Below are 22,026 nucleotides of genomic sequence, written 5' to 3'. Positions count from 1 at the left end.
TGAATTCTGCGTGATCCTACCTCTAGGGATTCCCTTCCTCGAGACGGCTTTGTAGCTCTGCTGGCCCTCATCTGAGGCTTGCTGGTTGGATGGGTTTTTCCTCTATTGCAGGGCTTTCTATGCACGTACAGAGGACTCTTCCCTGTCTGGTCTTAAGTTTTGTCTGAAAGTTTCTGTAAGGGAGAAGATTTGGCACAAGCTTACTTTTAAAATTACAACTTCCTATTTTAAGTCAATGTTTTGGATGTGTCCTGGATCTTGGTGCCTGTTAGAATTCATAAGATGCTGTATCAGGGCAAAAATGAGAATTCTGATGAATTCTTGAATGGGAAGTAACTTTTAGAAAAATGCATTAAAAGAATTGATGGCTTTAACAAGTGTGTATTTAGCTTAATGAGTGATCCCCATGTGTGACTTTATTAATGAACACAAATTCTTTGCAGACTGCCTGTAGACTTCACTTTGAGTTGTGTAGTAGTACAAATAATTACTTATCTAAAAAAAAAAAAATCTTAAAAATGAAAAGAACAGACTTTCCACAGCTAGATGATCATGCAGTGAAAAGTAGGTAAGGAACAGAGAGGGTTGCAGGCCAGTGGATTTAGCTAGCAGCTGGTGCTGTTTGTGTTTGCTTGCTTTCCTGAAGCAGAGCCAGAGTGTCTTACCTTATAGAGCACTATGCCAAAACTAGACCTAGTGACTGGGGACCCATTTCTTTTTCTGTGTTTGGAGCGGAACTTCCCCTTATCTAGAATCATAGAATAGAATCATAGAATGGTTTGGGCTGGAAGGGACCTTAAAGATCATCTAGTTCCAACCTCCCTGCCCTGGGCAGGGACATCTTCCACTAGACCAGGTTTCTCAAAGCCCTGTCCAACCTGGCCTGGAACTCTTCCAGGAAGGGGGCATTCACAGCTTCTCTGGGCAACCTGTTCCAGTGCCTCACCATCCTCACAGTAAAGAATCTACATCTACCCTCTTTCAGTTTAAAGCCATTCCTCCCTGTCTTATCATTACATGTCCTTGTCAAAAATCCCTCTCCATCTTTCTTGTAGGCCTCCTTTAGGTACTGGAAGGCTGCAATAAGGTCTCCCCAGAGCCTTCTCTTCTCCAGGCTGAACAGCCCCAACTCTCTCAGCCTCCGTTTGTGAGGAGAGGTGCTCCAGCCCTCTGATCATCTCTGTGGCCCTCCTCTGGACCTGCTGCAACAGGTCCATGTCCTTATGTTGAGGGCTTCAGAGCTGGACATAGTACTCCAGGTGGGGTCTCACGAGAGCAGAGGGGCCGAATCACCTGCCTCAACCTGCTGGCCACACTGCTTTTGATGCAGCCCAGGATGCGGTTGTCTTTCTGGCCTACCAGCTCATGTTGGGCTTCTCATCCACTATCACACCCAAGTCCTTCTCTTCAGGGCTGCTCTCAATCCATTCTCCCCCCAGCCTGTATTTATGCTTGGAATTGCCCCGACCCATGTGCAGGACCTTGCACTTGGCCTTGTTGAACTTCATGAGGTTTGCACGGGCCCACCTCTCCAGCCTGTGCGGGTCCCTCTGGATGGCATCCCTTCCCTCTAGCATGTTGACTGCACCACACAGCTTGGTGTCGTTGGCGATCTTGCTGAGGGTGCACTCTGTCCCACTGTTCACATCGGCGACAAAGATGTTAAACAGTGCTGGTCCCGATACTGACCCCTGAGGAACCTGCCACTTGTCACTGGTGTCCACATGGACATTGAGCTGTTGACCACAACTCTTTGAGTGCAACCATCCAGCCAGTTCTCATCCACCGAGTGGTCCATCTGTCAAATCCATGTTTCTCCAGTTTAGAGACAAGGATGTTGTGCGGGACAGTGTCAAATTCTTTGCACAAGTCCAGGTAGATGACATCAGTTGCTCTTCCCTTATCCACCAGTGCTGTAATCCTGTCTTAGGGGACCACCATATTGGTCAGGCACAATTTGCCCTTAGTGAAGCCATGTAACATCTACCTCTGTATTTCTAGCACTTTGAGCACATGAAGAGCCCTTCTCAGGCACCAGTGTAAGCATAATAGCTGCTCTAATTTCTGTTGCCCGCAGGCCCTCACCCTGCTCCTCGCTCTGCAAAGGAAGGGCTGACATAATCCTTTTGTCAATTCTGCGTTGCCAAAGGGAGAGCTCTTTGCACAGCGAATAACTCTGAAGGGGGCTCTTCTGCCCACCTTGAGGTACTGTTACATTGCCCATAAGGTCTAAATAGACTTCACCGTAATTGTTTCTATTGTCTTCCTGCACAGTGCTGTGCCACGTTGAGATAACAAAGCAAGCTCTAAATAAGCTACCTCGTGTACGGGAGGCAGTTATCACAGCAGTCTACCCAGGTTAATTCAGCTATAATACTTGTGGGTATACTCAGACTGGCTCAGATATCACTACGTAGCGCGGCGTTATTTAGTAAAGACGTACTCTCATGAGAATCAGACTTGTCTTTGAAGGCATTTACTGGCCTGCATAAAAAGTTTTGGTAAAGCCCACAGAGTTTTCAGCCAAGAAATGTGCTTTGAAAAAATAAAATCAAATGCCACTGCCATTGGCGCACTTGTTTGTTTGTTCAGCAGAAAAGCCAGCAATGGAATGGACGTGAACGTGAAACTTCCCCTTCGCTTCTAGCTGTTCCTCTGCATCTGAATTTTAGGTGGATTTTTAGGCAGATTGTAGAAATGGGTTGCTGCCATTTATGGTGTGTCTGTGCTCTATAGCATTACTTTCTTGTACCAGGAGCTTGGCACAGAATCCTAAATCTCTTTAAAATAAGATAAGGCTTGAGGAATGTCCACTTTTTATTCAGTGCTTGCACATTAATTATGTGACCTCTGACTTTTCTTAAGGTTGAAAGCTGAGGCAGTGTGTCTAGGAGTGAGGAGTGCCTATTCCACGTGGAAAGGTCTGCTTCTGTGTGTGCGCCTACTACTACGAGTAGCTTCCTAATCCTCTCTTCTTTGGCTTTGCTTATTAACCCCAAGCAATCCTCTCAGGGACAAAGAAAGCAGCTGTCTTTGGTAGCAAACACAGCACGACAAAACAAACACTTCTTGAAGCTTCCCTTAGATATGTTACCATAATATCATCCTTCTGGGAGGAATTAGAAACATAGAGAATATAATTTGCTGTGTTTTAATCTGACTTTGAGAGAGAGGAAAAAAAAATAAATTATAGGGAACTAGATTCCTGTGACACTTGCAGGAAGGAATAATTTCAGCATCTGAAACCTAAACCTTTTGTTTCCGAACCAGTCGGAAAGCTAATGTGCATAAAGCACCTCAGGTGAGTAATGGGGCAGAGCAAAATGGTAAATCAGGAGCACATTATTTACCAAAAATAGAGCAGGAGAAGCTGCATGTAGCAAAAATAAACAGAAGCTAGCCAAAACCAAAGGCGATCTTTGTTAAAACAGGTATGCTGCTCTGATGTCACCTATGGCTGAATATTGCCACACGTTTGTGAGCTCCTCCCTTCACTTTGTGACCCCTTGATAGAGGTTGTAAACACAACAGGGATAATGAAAGGCACTGTAGCAGCTTGATCTGAGGCATCCTACGTTTTGTTTATTGGAGCCTACATATTAAGGTGACATAGAGGCTTCTACATTATTTTATTGTTTCTTTTACTTTATTGATCACTGGAAGAACCTTCACAAATGTATTCTAAGGCAACGCTCCATGTATTTTGAAAGTCTTTTCTAAGTGTCAGTGTTTCGAGTGGTTAGTGTGGGGTTTTCTCTTTCTGTATTTTAATGAAAGGGAAAGAAAGTTCACGGTATTTGCTGTCACTACCTTTCCAACTTCAATATTTAGAATAATTTAAGATGACTTTACTGAGTTCCACTTAAGGTTATTTTTAAACTAGGACTTAATGTTTATTATCAGCAACGGGCCAGCTTTGCAGCCGTCCTCTGATCTCCCTTGTGCTGGTGGGGTGATGCAAATGTTATGGAAGTTGCCTTGCCCTTTCCAGACAGGGATTCTCATTGCATGGGGATGTTCCTAGGAAAGAAATAATGCTGTTATTTCATACATCTTCATATCACTATGACTTAAAATAGACTGTCACTCAGAGATGGAAAGGGTCAGAGATGAAGCCGCAGCTGGAACACACTCAGATCTACTTACTGCTAGTTAACAGCCATTTCCAGCTGCTGTTGATAAGTCAGTCTCCAGGCTGAGTCTAGGTTAGAAAACACAAGGGAGAATCGGAGTGCTGTAAAGGCTCATGTTGTGTTCCTCCTTTGCCAAATACTCACATGTCACACAGGACAGAACCTGGCCCTATGCGTAAACTGAACAGAAGTGTCTGGATTATTGACTACGTAGCAGTAGCGATTCTTCTGAATCGAGTGGAATGAATTGCTTTTGCCAGAATGCCACTGGGGCTGTTGGGAAGTTGAGATGTCTTATTCGTGCTCAGAGAAGGAAATAATGAGCTGACCAAAAAAGTCAAAGTAAGCATAGGTCAGAATGTACAACAGTACATCATATCATCAAGGCAGGCAAATGCAACCACTTCTTTGACAGTTTTCAAACTCCAATGTGTCCTTTATATGAAGAGCAGCCAGCCAGCCTCCTGCAGCAATAAAGAGATAGAGAGGCTGTGTTCTTCTTCCTTCCTTAGAAGATAGCTGGGTTAACTTTGTGCTCCAGAGATGAAAACCTCCCTTTGGCAAGCAAGAATTTTTCTCTTGCTATTTTACTGGTTGCTGTAAGTTAAAATTGTGTCCCTTGGAATGTTTTTTGGGTCTGAGGGTTCTAGATTGCAATGACAGAGCTGTTGGGGTTGTATGATGTTTGTGGGGATGTTTGGAGGTTCGGCAGGACAGTTTATAGGCTTGAAATCTCCAGCTTTTTGAGTTCTTGTTTTTTCTTTTTTTCCCATGGCTCAACAGGAAGTTTCTTCAGAGATTCTTCATACCTATTGGGAGAGCTTCACAGACAGCTTTTTTTTTTTTTTTTTCAACTTTAGTCCTTGTGTAGCACTAACAAACTAATGAGAACTTAGTTTTCTTCCTTTTTCTCTTTCTCCAAAACCATTTGTGATATGATCACTGCTTCTGTCACTGATAATTCTTCTCTTTTTTTTTTCACCCTTTGCCAGTCAGTATGTACGGTAAGTTTTGTAGACCAGCTGGAGAAGATTGGTGAGGAAATGTAGGAAAGTAGAGAAATACCCATTTTTCATTTTGGTAATATCACTACTTTATCAGTGTCACTCCCTGAAGACTACTGGCAGTTTCAGAAGTTAATAGAATGAGAAGTTGTTTGGAACTGGTTCAAGAGAAGACACAGCATGCCTTTAATTCATTGGAGAGAAGACAAAAAGTGAAGGTTGCCATTTATGTTATCCCCAACGTTGTTGGCCTGGTTTGGGAAACTGGAGCCTGTAGTCTTGGAGAAAGCAGATCGGAAATACCACGTTCTTCTGTAGGACTTCTGATTACTCTTTCAGCTGAGTGTCTCCTGGACTTCTGTTTTCTCTGGTTGTGATTAGACATCAGAAAGTGCTCTCACAACAGAGACAAAGAAATATTGTTTCCTTCTCCTTTGTTATTTTTGTGTAGTGCATAGGAGTACAAGCCTGCTGTCCTAGGCATGTGTGACCCAACAGAAAGATAGTTTCAGCCTGAAGGAGAGCCTGCATTCTAATGAGATGTCCCATGGGAAAGATGCACTTGGCAGTTTCTCAGGGAAACCAAGGTAACCATGGTTGAGGTTGTGCATCTGTAGAGCAGTCGTCCCTCAGATGAACAGAGGTAGGTGGGGAAAAGATGGAAAACATGCCCTTGAAATGACTAGATATGTTCTGGATGTTCCTGTACGTTTTTATAGTGCTGCTGAAACCTTTTGAAGAGCTTTCCTCCAGTATTAAAGCTATGCTGGGCTTACATTAGTCTGTCCCTGTACAAACCCTAGTGGGAGTTCTCTGCTTCTCAGTTCCAAAATGTGACTATGCCTTTGAAGAGATACAGGAAACCAGATCTATTGCACAACTCTTTGTATTTAGTAGCTTCTATGTGGAGAGGAAGAAGTATGATGTATCATTATCCTTTTGGTTTCAGCTTCTGTGTCATTAGTCGGGTATTTTCTGTTCTCCTTTTCTGGAAATCTCTTGCTATTGCCAGTGAGAGAAAGTATGGAAACAGAAATTATACCTGAGATCATGCTCATCTACCTTGCCATAGATTTACTATTCAATTTTGAGACCAAACCAGCTTGCTGGCGAGGATGATGGCCTTCTGTGGTTTTGCCATACTCTCCTGGCACCTGTGAAGATTGGACTGTTCTTTAGATTCCCACCAAGGGCACTAAAGCATCTCTGCCCTGAAGATGAAGTCAGTAACTGCAGTGCTTCCGTAGCATTTGCTTGTCTTTACTTTCCTCTGTATGTTAATGATTTCTTCCTATTTTATAGTAGGAGGGAAGTGTGTGGCCTGGGGAGGAAGGTGGTTTGGACTTCATAGGAGGAGCTAAGGGGAGACTGGGAACTTCACACCCTGTGTATATGCTCAGCCATGCGGAGCGTATCGATGGAAAGACAACACGTGCTTTTGCTGTGACGTTCAAGTAGGCTGAGGGAGCACTGACCGTTGTGCACAGAACAAGAGTAAACGTGGAGACAGCAGCCTCAAATAATGACAGCAAGGGAGCTTTATTTTCTGGAGCTATTGCTTTGGTGTTTAGAAATATTTTTAAAATAAGCCTGTTGTAATCTTGTTTATAGTAACTAAGGATTTGCTAGTAATTTAAATAGTTGGGTTTGGCAATGTACAGATCATCTTCTCCTAGGTACTGATACTGGTAATGTAAGGATGAAAACATTTATACAAGAATAAAAGTCAAGGAAGCAGGTAATTGACTGATTTATCAACCTTAGCAGACAATTTTTTTCTGATACATCGTGGTAGCTATGGTAAATTTACTCTGGATTGCTTAAGGGCATGATCCTATACGATGTGTACAACACATGAGGGCAACTCCTCATGGGAATGGGTGAAGGAGCAGGTAATCAGCCGGTGTGGTTTTGGTGCCTCAATTAGCCTTTTGGTCAATGGTTTGTCCCTTAGGAAAATTTGGAATTGACCTGCACAGCTTGGAGCATAGGTGATTTATGGCTTTTTCCTGGACCTTTTCTACCAATTTTACTCTTTCAGGTAATGTAAGAACTCTGTAAACTTATGGCCATTCCCAGGCCATAATGCTACATTGCAATCATGATCATGGAGCTATTTATTTTCATTGTAAACTGTTTGTATGCAACAAAGTGGTGTGTTTGAACACTTTCCTCACTTTAGCCAACCCCTTTTGCCAGCTGAAAAGACACTTGCAACTTCTCATCTGCTTCCTTTCCAACTGTAAGAGTGACAAAAATCATGTTGCTGTGGTGACCCTGTCCGTTTTAAATGACTAGCCACGCTAAAACGAGTTGCACATACTGAGGGTAAATCCGTGTTACAATAATCTATAACATGAACAGATCACTTTATTCTTGGCTGCTGTAGATTGCGAGGAACATGTGAGGATTCTTGTGCCTACTTTTTACTGTTGGGGTTGTGACTGTGCTGAGGCTTGCCATGCATTTCAGGCAATGAAGATGCATTGTGTCGCAGTAAAGAGTTGGGACAGCTGTCACTGCAGCCAGTGCTGGGGAGGTGGCAGGTCAGGTGCAGGCCTTAATTAAGATTAATTGTTATCTAATATAAGAGCAGGCAGTTTATAGGTGTAGCTCAAAACCAGAGAACATAGTTATGCAAAATAGAGTGGACCACCAATTTTATTTGTTACCAAGTTAACTGAGGATTAGAAAGCAAAGCTTTTCTGCCTTTTTGTGCACCTAGATCATACCAAATGTGATATATGAAACTGTACTATTCATGCTTAATGCCTTACTGCAGTTTTGCTATGGAGACTTCTTTTCTTGGTAAGTGCTCACGACATAGCTGTGATACCATTAAGGGTGCTTCTCCCAATTTTCTTCTGCCGAAGCCTTGTGGATACCACTGACAGCCAAGAAGAATATAATCACTTTAAAATGCCTTGAGTCATCCAGTCAGCAGATAGATTCTCTAAACTATGTCTTAGGCTTAGTCTTTGTCTTGGAGACTGCTCATCATAGCACCAAAAAGCATTGTAGGGTATGCAGAAAGAAATTCTGCTAGTCTTACTTGAGCTGTTCAAGGCAGAGGCTTACCTCTCTGAAAATGGATACATTTCCGTTGTTTCTGAGCCTTTTGTTCCAGATCATAGGTCAAGTTTTTGTCTAGTTCCATGACCATTCATATGTGCCCACCTCCTTTCTTGAAACCCATTGCCTTTTAAGACATGAAAGGTATGAAGAACTGAGGTTGTTATTCTACTTTTTTCTTTTAGATATTTTAATAACATAGTATGATCTTTACATGTTCTCAGGCAGAATTGTCCAAGTGAATGGATCTTGTCTTCCATAACACCTAAACAGAACTGTATGGTGATAGATTGAGAGCGCTGCGTTACTTCACTGCTTCAGCTCATAGTGATTGTCTAGTCTGACTATGGTTTTTCTTCCTTCTATCTCTTTTTCTTTTGTAAGTCAGGGATAATTGCACCCTAAGATCTCATCAAGAAAGAAAAAATAATCTATATTTTGATGTCTTCTACCTCAAATAGACAATAGAAGGCTGACCTAGAATTGAACTACTACAAAGCAAGTAGCCATTTGGAAATGAGTAACTGAGCCTCTGGTTTGCAGATACACTATGTTTAAGATAAGGCAGTTTTGTGTTTCTGCTTAGAATTTCCTAACAGAGACAATAGTTCTGTGTTCTGTAAGCAACTTTTCAAAGAAGATTTCATTAATGACCTACCAAAGGAATAAAATCTCTTTTCATTCCTGGAGTTCATTGTCATTCAAGGATAGCTTTAAAATATTATGGATTCCTATGTTGACCATTGGAATTCATGTGATTATCTCCAACAATAATTTGATCCAGAGTGGAAACTAAGTTCCCTCATTTAGAGATCTTCTGGTTGTAGCTAGCTTTTCCAAATTGATAGAATTTCTTGGAGTTTCACTTCTAATGAAGCCCCATGGTGGAAAATCTTCAAATATTTCCCCTCCTTTATGAAGCAGGCTGAGATGATAGGTCTTGACTCTGTATGCTAAGGATAATAGAAGTCTTGAGGATAATGTTTAACTCTTCTTATTTTGGAAGTGTCAGCATCCCTATTATCTTTTAGTATTTGATGCTTTCTCACTGCAGCAGCCTATTGCCATAGACATCTATCTAGAGCAAACCAAATGAGGAAGCAAAGTGAATTTTGGCTGACTAGGAATAATTTTAATGAGCTTTAAAACTTCCTTATAATGAAGAAAAGGTAGAATTTCTAATCGCTGTACTGAACTTAATATGTAAGTGAGCCCACAGTGGTAAATGCACCCTGATGAAAGTGATGCGCTACCACTGCAGGTGCAGGGAATCTCTCTGGGTGGACTTGCGCATGGACAACTTAAACCATCAAAGATTGTTAAAGCTGATTCCCACTTTAAATAGAGCTGTGGGAATAACAGTTGATCTCCCACATACTTAGTTTGTCCTCAGATTTGTAATGCTCTATCAGAGTCTTAATCTGCTATCATAGCTGGTTTTAAAAGACCCAGGGAAGCCTGAAATTCTTGATAAGGGGCTTCAATATGGCTCAGAAGTTGCTGCCTAAAGAAGTGTTTGGTTTTATAGCAAATGGTTTATCATATTCTCTGTTTTCATGAGGCAAAAGAGGTGTATTCCTTTGATATGTTAATGTACAGGCTTCAGGTCTTCAGTTGGCCATACTCCTTTGGTGTAAAAATCAGTCTGATCACTATCTTGTGCTGTATGAAAAGTGTGCCCAAACTCAACAGTAGGTTATTATAGGACGTTTGTGAGGGCCTGTGGAAGAAACTTTCAGTAAAGCTGACTGTGGTATTTTGCTCGGTCTCCACAAAAGTGTTACAAGAAGAAAGTCAGTACCATAAAATCTGTTTTCTAAGGAACGTGATTTTCTGTTATACTGACAGTTTATGTGCTTTATGAATCTGTCTTGGGGCTACTAGCCAGCCTTTGTAGCGTAAGCTGACTTCAGAAATATTTATTTCTTCTGAAAAGCTCAATCGTAAATATCAACTGTCTTTGTCTACTTTCTCTCCAGGAATTCTAGGTGTTGGTCAAGTCACTTCGCCAGAAAGAGAACCGAGGGTGCTGGTAGACAGCTGACTGAACATGAACGAGCAGTGTGCCCAGGTGGCCAAGAAAGCCAACAGCATTCTGGCTTGCATCAGGAACAGTGTGGTCAGCAGGAGTAGGGAACTGATTGTGCCCCTGTACTTGGCACTGGTGGGGCCGCACCTTGAATACTGTGTGCAGTTTTGGGCCCCTCGGTACCAGAATGATCTTGAGTTGCTGGAGTGCATCCGGAGAAGGGCAACGAAGCTGGTGAGGGGTCTGGAGCACAAGTCTTATGAGGACCAGCTGAGGGAACTGGGATTGTTTAATCTGGAGAAGAGGAGGCCGAGAGGAGACCTCATTGCTCTCTACATCTACCTGAAAGGAGGTTGTAGGGAGGCAGGCATTGGTCTCATCTCCCGAGTAACTAGTGATAGGACAAGAGGAAATGGCCTCAAGTTGTGGCAGGGGAGGTTTAGGTTGGATATTAGGAAACACTTCTTTACTGAAAGAGTGGTCAGGCACTGGAACAGGCTGCCCAAGGAAGTGGTGGTGTCACCATCCCTGGAAGTGTTCAAAGAACATGTAGACATAGCACTTCAGGATATGGTTTAGTAGGCATGGTGGTGTTAGGTTCACGGTTGGACTTGATGATCTTGGGGGTCTCTTCCAACCTTAAGGTTCTGTGATGAAACCTTTTTGTGTAGGATGCTCTTTTGTGGCGTTACCACTTGAGAAATGGTCTAAAATTTTCCCCTCCTCTAAGGCCATGTGTATTCTGTTCTGTTTCATGCACCTCAAGTACTTCAGCTCACTAAGCCTCAAATGGTGGCAAAATTCAGCTAGAACAAAGTAATTCTAAATTGTAGTGAGACAAGTATTATACATGTATTATTGCACACGTACGTACTTGTGTAACATTGTTATATGTAAATATTACACTATAAGAAATACTGCTCTGCCCACCTACTTTTCAGGGTTGCTGATTACTGAGCCTTGCTGTTAAGGTATTATCTGTGGTTCTGTAGGACTTTTCTTCAACCAGGAAGATGCTGCCAACAAATTCTAGAGAAGAGTTCTTTAATTAGTATCAGAAGAGTCTATGGTGGCCAGCCCAGCTGTAGATGTCTCAGATAAGTCTTCTAAAGCAGCCTACATGATATTGACTGCTGTGGCCATCCTGACTGCACAGGCCAGCTTTTCCCTGAGAGGTGTAGTATGTTGTTGAGGTTTGGGATGGGAGGGAGAATCCTCTGGTGTTTTGCATTGACAATATGTGATGTGCTTTGCACCCCAAAAGACCTCAGGAGATGGGTGTCTCGGATTGTTGACTCCTTCTTCTGTTTCCCCATTCCTGCCTCCTTTGCATCAGTTTTGTTCTGATTTCTTGACAGAGTGAGTATTTTTCTGCCAGATTAGTGAGTTGAAATTGACTCGCCAAGCTGTCAAACAACAGAGCAAATGCAAGAAGTGGCACAGGACCACCTCTTCTGTCAGTCTTGAGCTTTTGTCACCTTAACAGTGTGACTGTTAAAGTCACTGCATTCTAAGGCAATGCCTGTTCATTTGGTGCTTAAAATCTCTGAGTCCCAGTGGAAGCAACACTCCTCAAACACTGATCCCACAGCTACTAACTATAACATCTTGCCTAGAGCAGAAGAATAATTAATCTGTCTTGGAGGCAAGATGTCAAACATCCATTGTACTAGGGGTTATTTTTTTGAAGAACTTGTTTTGGAGATCAGAGTTGTTGTCACTATAAGGTCCTACCTTGTGGTTTGTCAACAGCCCTGAGAACCTTAATCAAGTAGTGACAGCTTACCTCAGGAGAAACCATTTATTTCTGTCCTTTTCCATGGATACTTAGCTAGTAAAAGGAGGATTTTTTTTTTTTTTTGGCAGGTAATGAAACCCCCTTGACACATTTGTTCTGGGGCTTGTGGCTGAAAGTAAATGGCCACTGTCTCTATTTCCCGTCTACCACAAAATTCTTCTCCTTTGAAGGAAAGGAAATAAAGGCAGTCTTATTTTATCTGTGACAAGCTTTTCCAGTAATCCATCCTGCTTCCCTTCTTCCTTGGAAGAGTCCATCACACCTGGATTCCACCTTTGAGAGGAAACTGAGGTGCTGTACATGCATGTTGACCTTCTGTGATTGTCTAGCAGTTGTCAAACCTTGAATGCATGGTGGTTCTGCACATTCACAGTTGTTTGTGCATATGGGCAAAGCATGTTGAAGAGTTCCAGTTACTGCAAGGTAATTAACTTTCTCTAATCTTATTTCTCTTGAAGCCCTTTTTAAAAAAAAAAAACAACAGTACTAGAGAAATTGCTAGGTGAATATTCTGGGGTTTTCTTATAAGTGGATTTTTTCAAAGTTGCTTTAAGTTAGGGATAAAAGTAGAGGATATATGCCTTGTCTTTAAAAGCTGTGCCTTTCTTTTCCCCTTTCCTCCGTCCCTCCGGTTAGGACAATCATTATTTTAAAAGATGTGGAGATGAAATACAGAGTCCTACGTAGGGCTTCTTTCCCTATTTAATTGTGTGAGTGTTTTCACACATCTTAAACACAGGGGAGAAGGACAGAACAGAAGAGCTATGGCTTTTTGGCAGTTCTTCTTGCAGCTGTACTGCTCTCTCTAGGTCAGCCTGCAGTAGAGAAATTTGGTTCAAGCACCAGCAACACTGCTAAACCATTTTGTGATGAGGTCAAGAGTTGAATAATCATCCCGTTGATAAGCGAGCGAGCCAGAAATTCCATTGAAAGAGGACAGTGACTTCCTGTGCTGCTTACCTATTATAGGTCACCGAAATCATGAAGGGAAAATGGGGGACCGAGGGCACTCTAGCATGTGACACTTTATGTAACTGTGACTTGTTAGGTTTTATTTGCTGCTGTTGATATAATAAAAGGAGTTAAGGCAGCTCTTTGTGTCTTTATTAAAATCATTATTTTCTTGCAAGCATTCCCGTGGGAAAATCAACATAGCTGCAGCCCTGGATCTGTAGTCTGATCAGATGTGGCTGTGAGTGCTTTTTTGAGGTGGAGTCTATGGGATGTCAGTGCACAGTGTGCCCAGCTTCTCTGAGGCAGTCCTACAGCACACACATCCATATGGTCTGGTGGGTGTGGGGACCCATAAATGTTATTCAGCCCAAAGAAATGATATTAACTCTTTTTCTTTTTTTTTTTTTGTTTGAAATGCTTAAAACCAGGTCTGAATAAAAAAAAAAAAGGATAGTTTGTAGTCAGCTAGACTGAACAATTTATATAGGATACCACAGAATAGACCTCCCAATATGACCGCCCTTTTTAGGCCTCTGCGTGCTGCTTTTGGTTGTGAAGTCAACAAGGGTTTATGTGAAGCTGACACCCAGAGACAATGTGAATCAGAAAGTGATGTGGTATTAGCAAGTGATCGCTTGTAATTATTTTTTTACCGTTGCTAAAATGATGCACTTACACGGGTAACATAGTTTACCTAAAGCTATCTACTATATTCAGTCCTTAGCTCGTTTCATTCTTTTCTCCTCTGTATTATCTGGCCTACACTAAATTCTGATGTGATGCTTTTCTGGCTGAGTTCTCACTTAATGTGCTGTTTGCAGTTAGGACTCTCATTTCATCCTGGAGTTTCTCCAGTATGGCTTCTGTTTTCCTTGTCCCACTAAAACTGTTCTGCCCAGGGTGGGTAGCAACCAATTTCTGGCAAATTTCAAGGCTTCCATGCCAGTGGTACTTTTTGGGTTTGGCTGAAGGAAGTGAGAATCCTTCTGTATTCCAGTTCTAAAGGGTGTAAATAGGCTGACTGTTGTAGAGCTAGGATGGAGACATTGTGGGCCTGTGTTCTCTTCTTGAATGTGCAGCCATCATGTGATGGGAAACTCCTCTTATTTGGGTATGATGCAGATGGTAACAGTCATAAGGGAACCTGGGTTGCAGGGCCTGTAAAGAGAGGGTATTCTGAAATGTACTTCCAGAAGAATGAGTTTTTGGCCTATGGCTATCCTTGTTTGAGGGTTCTAAGAAAGCAGACAGGAGAGGGTAGGACATGGGAAACCATCTTGGAGGCCAAATTATGAGCACACCAGTTTACTATTGATCTTACCTCTTTCTTGTTCGTGGCTAGTTAAATGCCTTTACAGTTGTCTGGCATGGACAACTTGTTTGTCAGCTGCTGCTTTTCTTCAGTCACTCCCCTTTTCTTGGTATTCTTGATAAAATCACACAAGGCTAACTTCTAGGTTGCTTAGGTGTTATCTCTGCCTTATTTTTTATGCATCTGCCTATTTACTTGACCTTAAACTGGTTGCTCATCTGAGTTGGTCTGTGTTTCCTCCAAACTCCTTATGTATGCCTTACCGCTTAATTTAAGTTTAATGTGTCCTTTTAAGTTCTTTAGGTATCTTTGCAGAGCTCTTCAGTTCCCTGGTGTAAACCTATCACTTAATCCTAGCTCTTTCAGTAGGCCTAGGTATAGTATTTAGTATAAGATAATACAGAGAATGGTTTATGATAGGTGTTAGAGACAGAACAAGATAAGCTGTTGGGGCAACAAATTAGGAAGATGACTTAGGTGCAAAATAGCCAACAAATGCAATTATAACTTCATGTAGATTGACACAAAGTTGAATGATCATGTCTGGCAAGATATTTGATATCAAGATAATGAAAACAAGGTTTGGCTCTCGTGTCTCTTTAAATCCTGCTCCTGTAGATTCGCAGATCTTTCTTCAAATGTTAACCGCTGAAGTTAGGACAATCTTACCTAATTTATCTCATCAGCAATTTTCCTATGCACATTTATTTGAAATTATTTGACTTCTATCTGCTTTTACATTTGTTGTAACTTTCATTCTGTAATACCATAACTACAGTTTCTGTATGTTTCAGTTCACTGTAGCATATAGATTTGCAATGTTAATTCTGTATTGAAGTTCTTTAATTTACTCATTGCACTGAATTATTAAAGTGAATTTTTGTCCCTCTTAGCATGAAAATTCAGTCTCTTTGGGGTGAATCCCTTAGCTGTAGCCTCTTCTCAGATACTTTCTGGTGGTCCACGTGGTGTTTTTTCAATCATGTTTTCACTTCCCATGTCTGTCACTCAGTGCCACAACTTGGAGACTCTTCCCTTTTCCATGTACTCACAGAGAGTTCCTAGATCTAGCCTGCTACGTTTGTATTTCTCCACTCCAAGTCCTACAAAGTGGAACTGTGGAGCATCTCACACTTGCTGCTTTTAGGAATGGCATGTGTACATTATGTTGGGTGCAGGTAAAGTTTCCAACATTTGAGTTGGATGGCTTAGTATATAAACTGACAAAAAGGTTTATCCTTTTCAATTTTCAGATAGAAGTAGTCTGGGCAAGTTAATATTTACATTTCTATTGATATCAGGGTCAAATTCTAATCACCACTGTAAGTAAAAGGGCAGATGAAGTGAAATAACATACTTTGGGATCAATAAGATTTGTCTGTCAAACTGATGTCTTGAAAAGGAAACAGAACTTTTCTGTATTTGGAAACACGCGAATGAGTGGGCAAGCGAGGGAAGCTGGCACTTCTTCAGAGTGTTTCTGCACACATTGGTGACTTTGTCAGGGACTGATATTCGGCTACATCAGTAGCAGCAGTCACCCAACAGTACTTTTGTGCCTTTTGTCATCGCTGACAGGACTGGGAAGTACTTGTGTGAGGCTCCTGGGTGCCATGTGATGGGGTAGTCCCGAAGCAGGCAGGACACTTGTAACTTCCACTAGCTTCTGCCAGTGGCAAATGGTTTGGGAAGCAGTTCTCATTCCAGAACTGCCATGGAAATCAGTAAAGAGAAGCAATGACAAGTGTCGACTCTTCACTCATGTTGAGAAGAGGTAATCTGATGAGCGTTTGCTCAGTGAAAGTTGATAGACTCACAGAATCATAGAACAGTTTGGGTTGGAAGCAACCTTTAAAGGCCATCTAGTCCAACCCCCCTGCAAGGAGCAGGGACATCTCCAACCAGATCAGGTTGCTCAGAGCCCCACCCAACCTGGCCTTGAATGTTTCCAGGGACGAGGCATCCACCACATCCCTGGGCAACCTGTTCCAGTGTTCCACCACCCTCCTAATTTTTTTTTTTTCCTAATATCAAATCTAAATCTACCTCCCTCTATTTTAAAACCATTACCTCTTGTCCTGTCACAACAGGCCTTGCTGAAGAGTTTCTCCCCGATGGCGTTCCCAGCCAGATCTTGTTCCAAATGAAGTCAGTGAGAATTTGCCCCTAACTCTGAAGTTACCTTTTCCTGCTTTGTGACTTCCGTGTGTTTTCTTACCCATGTTTAGCATTTCAGGCTGCCATAGAAATGAAATGCTAGTAGCTTAATGCTCATAAGTAATTCTGTAATAACAAACTATAGTATGTTTATGGTGAAGAGAAGAAATTTCAATGTGGTATTACTAGTTTTCAAGGACTTCTCACTGGCGCTCCCTAGCTGTGTTGTGAGAGAAGGGAAAAACATGTCATCTGCCACTGATGTGAAATACAGCTGAAGTTTCTTGACGGACACATAGAGGTTGGGTTCTGTTTCAGACAAACCTAGTCTGGGTGTCTCATGAACCCTCTGAATTCTGAGGGAAGGTTTTATTTAATTTGAAATCATAGGAAAGATGGTGGATTGGGCTGATTTCTCCTGGAGTTCTCAAGCATGTTCGAACTCACAGGCTCACAAGTCAGTATGAATTAAAATCCTGCCCTGAAACCCTTGAATGGCAACTTTGCTTAGCAATGGAATTGCCAGGCTCCACTGTTATGCTTCAAAACCAATTCACTACTGTTTAAAAGGAGGTTTGACTGAGCTCATGATAAGACACTGATGTTGGCTTTTTCAGCGTTAACCTTACAGCCTTAAAATACAGTGGACTTGATGCTGCAGCAACTGAGGGAATTACTGAGAAGAGGAAAATTAGAACTGTGTCAGCAGGTGGAGGTCTGATTTCTGGGTACAGAAGGAAACTGCACTGGTGGGAAAAAAAAAAATCACCTGGCTTTTGGGACAGAGAGGCTGCAAAGGAAATCTGCCCTTTGTTATGGAGACTGCTTGGAGATTTGAGAGCTTGAGTGATTACAGGTAGATTGGCAACAGGAGGGGGAGCTCTCACTGCATTGCCCGAAGAGGAGGGAAATTCTGGTCTTGCTAGAAAGCCTTTAAATGAAGAGCACTGCACTCCTGCTGCTCCTTGTCAATAAAATGTTGGTCCTTCATATAGACAGGACCAATGGGGAATGTGCATGTCTGGAAAAAGCAAGAAAGAAGTCCCTATTCCTATCTGTCCTGCTATTGCTACCTTTTTTTTTTTTCGGTTCCAGGCATAGTGTGGTTGTGTTGCTGTTGAAGAAAGCTGTATTGCAGCTATGCCATGGCAGATGTAGTTCCTTTCCCTCTGTCCTTAACCATCAACTTAAAATACCAGTGTCCTGTTTCTCAGCTACTGTGAGTGTTCCCTGAGATGCCAGCTTTAGAGAGGAGGGATGGATAGTGAAAATACATGTGGGACATTCAGTGCAAGTGGGTTGAACAAGATGGAGAGATTTGTAAAATGGTGATATTTAACTGGTATTTTAAAGGCTCATTGCAACTAAAAAACATATAATCAACAATAAGAAATTGAGGTACACGGCAAGGTACAGAGATGTTTCAGGGTTTAGTAAGCTGGAGATTTCTCTAAAACAGAAATCCACTTCCTCTTGTAACCATTTACACTTAAATATCTCTCAAACTGTAATTTTTTTGATAACTTTCTGAGTAAAGGAAAATACAACTCTCTCTCCCTATTTATGGATGGGAAGCAGAGGCACAGAGAGAGGAGGGTTTGCAGGGGAGAAGGGTTGTTTGAACACAGACAGACGTAGCAGAGATGTGGATGTAAGTGGTAGCATGCAGGCTAGCTCTGCCTCAAGCTGTGTAGTGGTGTCAACTCTAGGCTGTGTCCCAGAGGATGTGCCCTGCTCTTGTGTATCTTGTGTATCGCATCAGACAAAGCACTAGTAAGATGTTCTTTTGGCTTCCAATCCAGAACTTGCTTGGGTCTGGGATGAGTGGACGGATCGCTCATCTGAGTGCATTCACTGTACAGATATGCCCCAAGTTACTTTTTAATGTTCACAGGGTGAAAGGGGAATATGCTCAGTTCTCCTTTAACCTGCATAAGTGCTGACTCAGCTGATTAGCATCTATCTTCTTTATTTGAATGTGCATGGTATTAGCCTTTATGCACATGTTATTGTTAATCTTGCTGCGTCTGTGATGTTAACTTGGATAATATAAAAATAATTTTAGGTAAATCTTTGAGTTTTGCCTGGCTTTTGTTTGTTTTGAATAGGAAAGATGCTAGCTCTCTTCTGCTTTAATTACTAATCTAAGGTAAGTGAGTGGTTTTATTGTGGGCTCTTAAAACATTGGTGATTTTTTTCTGAAGGGTTTTGAGTAAAATGAACTTACTGTGAAAGCCTATTCCTCGTATTCTGTATAACATTAAAAAAAAAAACAACCAACTTTGCTTTCAGAGTGTATATTAGTATCTCTGCACTCATGATACATTTGGCTGGGTTTTTCCTCCTTGAATTCATTGAATCAGAGCAATAATATAAATCAAAGTTTTTATTCATCAACTTCTCTCCAAGTTGTATAATTTTCTGGAATTAAATAGGGAATCTGGGAATAATACATGATCATAGATACAGCACATATCATGCAGGGTTATTTCCAGAATGTCAGTGGAGGCTTGTATTAAATCCTTTTGTTTTGCTGTAGTACTATTACAAAGATTCTTTTGTAGCTTGGGACATTGAGTCTAAAAGAAAGAAATGTGAAAGGTATCTGGCAAGAGAAGATAACATGAATTTAATTCTAGCATTGCTGCTGTTCTTAACTCTGTTCTGATCGGCCAGCAACATCTGCAAAAAAAAAAGTCTTGGTCAGGTTTGTATGACTTTGAAGTCAGGGTCACAGTCAGTTAGGTCTCAGGAGAGAAAACATGGGTTGCAGTTACTGGAGAGGAGAAAATGTAACTAATTGCATTGAGAATGCTATATATATATATTTTTATTATTTTCAGATAAACTAAGTTCAGTTTAGGACAATCTTTAAAATTTTAACATTAATGAAGAGTGAAAAGTAAATGACAAGCAAGTAGTGTCTACATGAGAAGAAAAAAACCCAAAGATTAGTTTTTTATGTTATGATATTCCTTTCCCAACTAGTTGGAGAGATGAGATCTTCAGGCTGCATTCATGTATTAGTAATTTCAGCTATTCAGGAATTAATTGTGTATTATCGGTACAAATTTTATTTTATTTTAGATAGGGGTCACTGCAGGATTGGGCTGAGATTTAGAGTCACTGGAAGAAACTGCTTTGAGTAGCTACACACCTGATCTGCCTTTGAAGGCATGCTGGTGCTAGCTGTACGAAGACACCAAGTATCCAGTAATTTCTGGGCCTCTTAAATCCCTGCTTTATACCACAGAGTTCATAACATTTTGCAAGATGTACAGACTATACTGATAATAAAGTATTTGACTATATGAATATATATTATGTATATTTGTATTGTTTTAGCTGTTTTAGTTATGCTAACTGAAAGATGACAAGCTTGTCATGATTTTGTCTTCAAATAAAGACTTATTTTCCAAAAGCTTTTTCCTGTATCACTCAATCTAGGCTGATTGCACTTCAGGGAGATGTTAGGTGACTATTCGGGAGGGTCATGCAGAGGCCAGGCATACTTCATGCTAAGAAGATATTTTACTCAAATTTGGGAATAATACTGTTGTTCTTGGTTCTGCACAGATGGTACCAGACAGGAAGAAGTGGAAGGTGAACTCAGTGAAGAAGAACGCTGGTTTGGAAATTCTTCAGAAACTCCCTCAGAAGCATCATATGGAGAAGTCCAGGAGAACTTTAAGTTGTCTCTTGAGGACAGACTCCAAGAGCAGTCCACTTCCCCAGATACTTCTTTGGGAAGTGCAACTCCTAGCAGCAATGCAGCAGAACTGGGATCCATTGAAAATGAGGCACTGAGAGAGACATTACAGAGCAAAGAGCATCTTTCTCCTGATGTGTCGTCTTTGTGTGAAGAAGAACCTCCTGGTCCAAATAAGCCACTGAGTAGTAACCTGAGGCGGCTACTGGAGGCTGGCTCCCTCAAGCTGGATGCTGCTGATACAGTCAATGGCAGAGTCGAGTCCCCTGTAAATCTTGGCTCAAATCTCTCCTTCTCTCCACCTGCTCATCATGCCCAGCAGCTAAGCGTTCTTGCCAGAAAACTTGCGGAGAAACAGGAACAAAGTGACCAATACAATGCAAGTAGTCACTTTATATGGAATCAAGGTAAGTGGTTGCCAAACTCAACCACCACCTGTGGTTTGTCCCCCGATTCAGCTATCCTGAAACTGAAAGCCGCAGCCAATGCTGTTCTGCAGGACAAATCTCTTTCAAGGACTGAAGACACTATAAGATTCGAATCCTTTTCCTCACCTTTTAGTTCTCAGTCAGCCAGCTCCACGTTAGCAGCTTTATCTAAGAAAGTGAGTGAAAGAAGCATGACTCCTGGGCAGGAGCACCCGCCTCCGGCTAGTTCTTTCCTTTCTCTGGCTTCCATGACCTCTTCAGCTGCCCTTCTCAAGGAGGTTGCTGCAAGGGCTGCAGGCACCCTATTGGCTGAGAAGAAAAAATCACTGGTTGCTGAGGATCCGCTACAACTTTCAGAGATGAAGCAAGAGAAAGCAACTCCACCACAGTCTTTGGAATTATTGTTACTGCCAGTTCCTAAGGGAAGAGCATCCAAACCCACTGGTACAGGTATGGATACAGTTTGAGCCGCTAAGTAGAATGTATTTGTTTTCCTGTATGCTTATGTAACTTTTCTTCGGTGGGTCTGGATTTGATTTGATTCCACGTATTATGAGAATAAGAAAGAGGTACTTTAGGTAAACAGTTGAAAAGCCTTTTAAAATACCACTTGAAGAATGAACTGTCATAAATGTTTCCATATTTGAAAGATATGACTGTACAGTTCAGAACTTTTTTACTTCCATACAATGGTATTTCCCCCTCTTATGAAGTTCAGAATAAATCCACAAAAAATATTTAAAGGAGAAGATCAAAGAATCCCTGTTAGGGAGATCATGGTGTCAGTAAGCATGTACAAAACTAGTGCTTTTGAAATACTGGACAAGGGAGAATTCTCCCTCCTGCTGTCTCTGTCACAAATGGACTTTTGTGTAATCACTTACTACCCTGCCCTAATTTACCAGAGTATGTTATTATGTTGCCACTTTTCATTAAAATGTTTTGCAGCAGTTTGGTATTCTACAATCCTTTGTCATTAAAAAAAAAAAAAAAAGGCACGAACTGCATTTCTATAATTTGCTCAACAAGAACCATTTTACACTTCTGACTTCCCTCCACCAGTTCCAGCTGTCGGCTTTCAAGGAATCAGGCTTACAGAGAATAAGAAGAAACAGTCTTGGTAACAAAAGCTTTTGAGAACTGGCAAGCCATGCAGGGAAATTTAAATGATCCGTCTTCAAAATAAGGAAAAATAAGGTTTCTTTCATCTCTTCCTATAAAAAGTTCACATCATAGATTCATATTTCTGGTAGAACATACAATTTCAGGTGTCATCAATGTTCTCCCTGGAGTGGTGTTCTGCTGCAGAGGGCAGGAAGCATGTCAGCTATCTTCACAAGATGCACAAAGTGGTTGGGTGTATTAGAGCTTTATCAGGCTGTTCTATCAGGAATCCTAGCTTGACTGCACAGTTGTAGCAACTGAAGCCT

The 22,026-nt window shown here is 41.5% G+C and overlaps 1 protein-coding gene across 3 annotated transcripts in view; it reads left to right on the top strand.

The window, feature by feature from the left end:
- ZNF827 (zinc finger protein 827) overlaps positions 1 to 22,026 on the top strand; it is a 110,950-nt gene that overhangs the window by 7,574 nt on the left and 81,350 nt on the right. For all 3 annotated transcript variants that reach the window (XM_086747501.1, XM_086747500.1, XM_086747502.1), the window contains exon 2: positions 20,036 to 21,046. In XM_086747501.1, coding sequence (XP_086603627.1) covers positions 20,036 to 21,046 — 1,011 coding nt within the window. The remainder of the gene's footprint in view (positions 1 to 20,035; positions 21,047 to 22,026) is intronic.

This window comes from Chlamydotis macqueenii, chromosome 4 (genome assembly GCF_036417535.1).
Source record: "Chlamydotis macqueenii isolate bChlMac1 chromosome 4, bChlMac1.mat, whole genome shotgun sequence".
NCBI lineage: Eukaryota > Metazoa > Chordata > Aves > Otidiformes > Otididae > Chlamydotis > Chlamydotis macqueenii.
The sequence above is the reverse complement of the archived record's forward strand: the minus strand, read 5'-3'. Positions and strand labels throughout refer to the sequence as shown.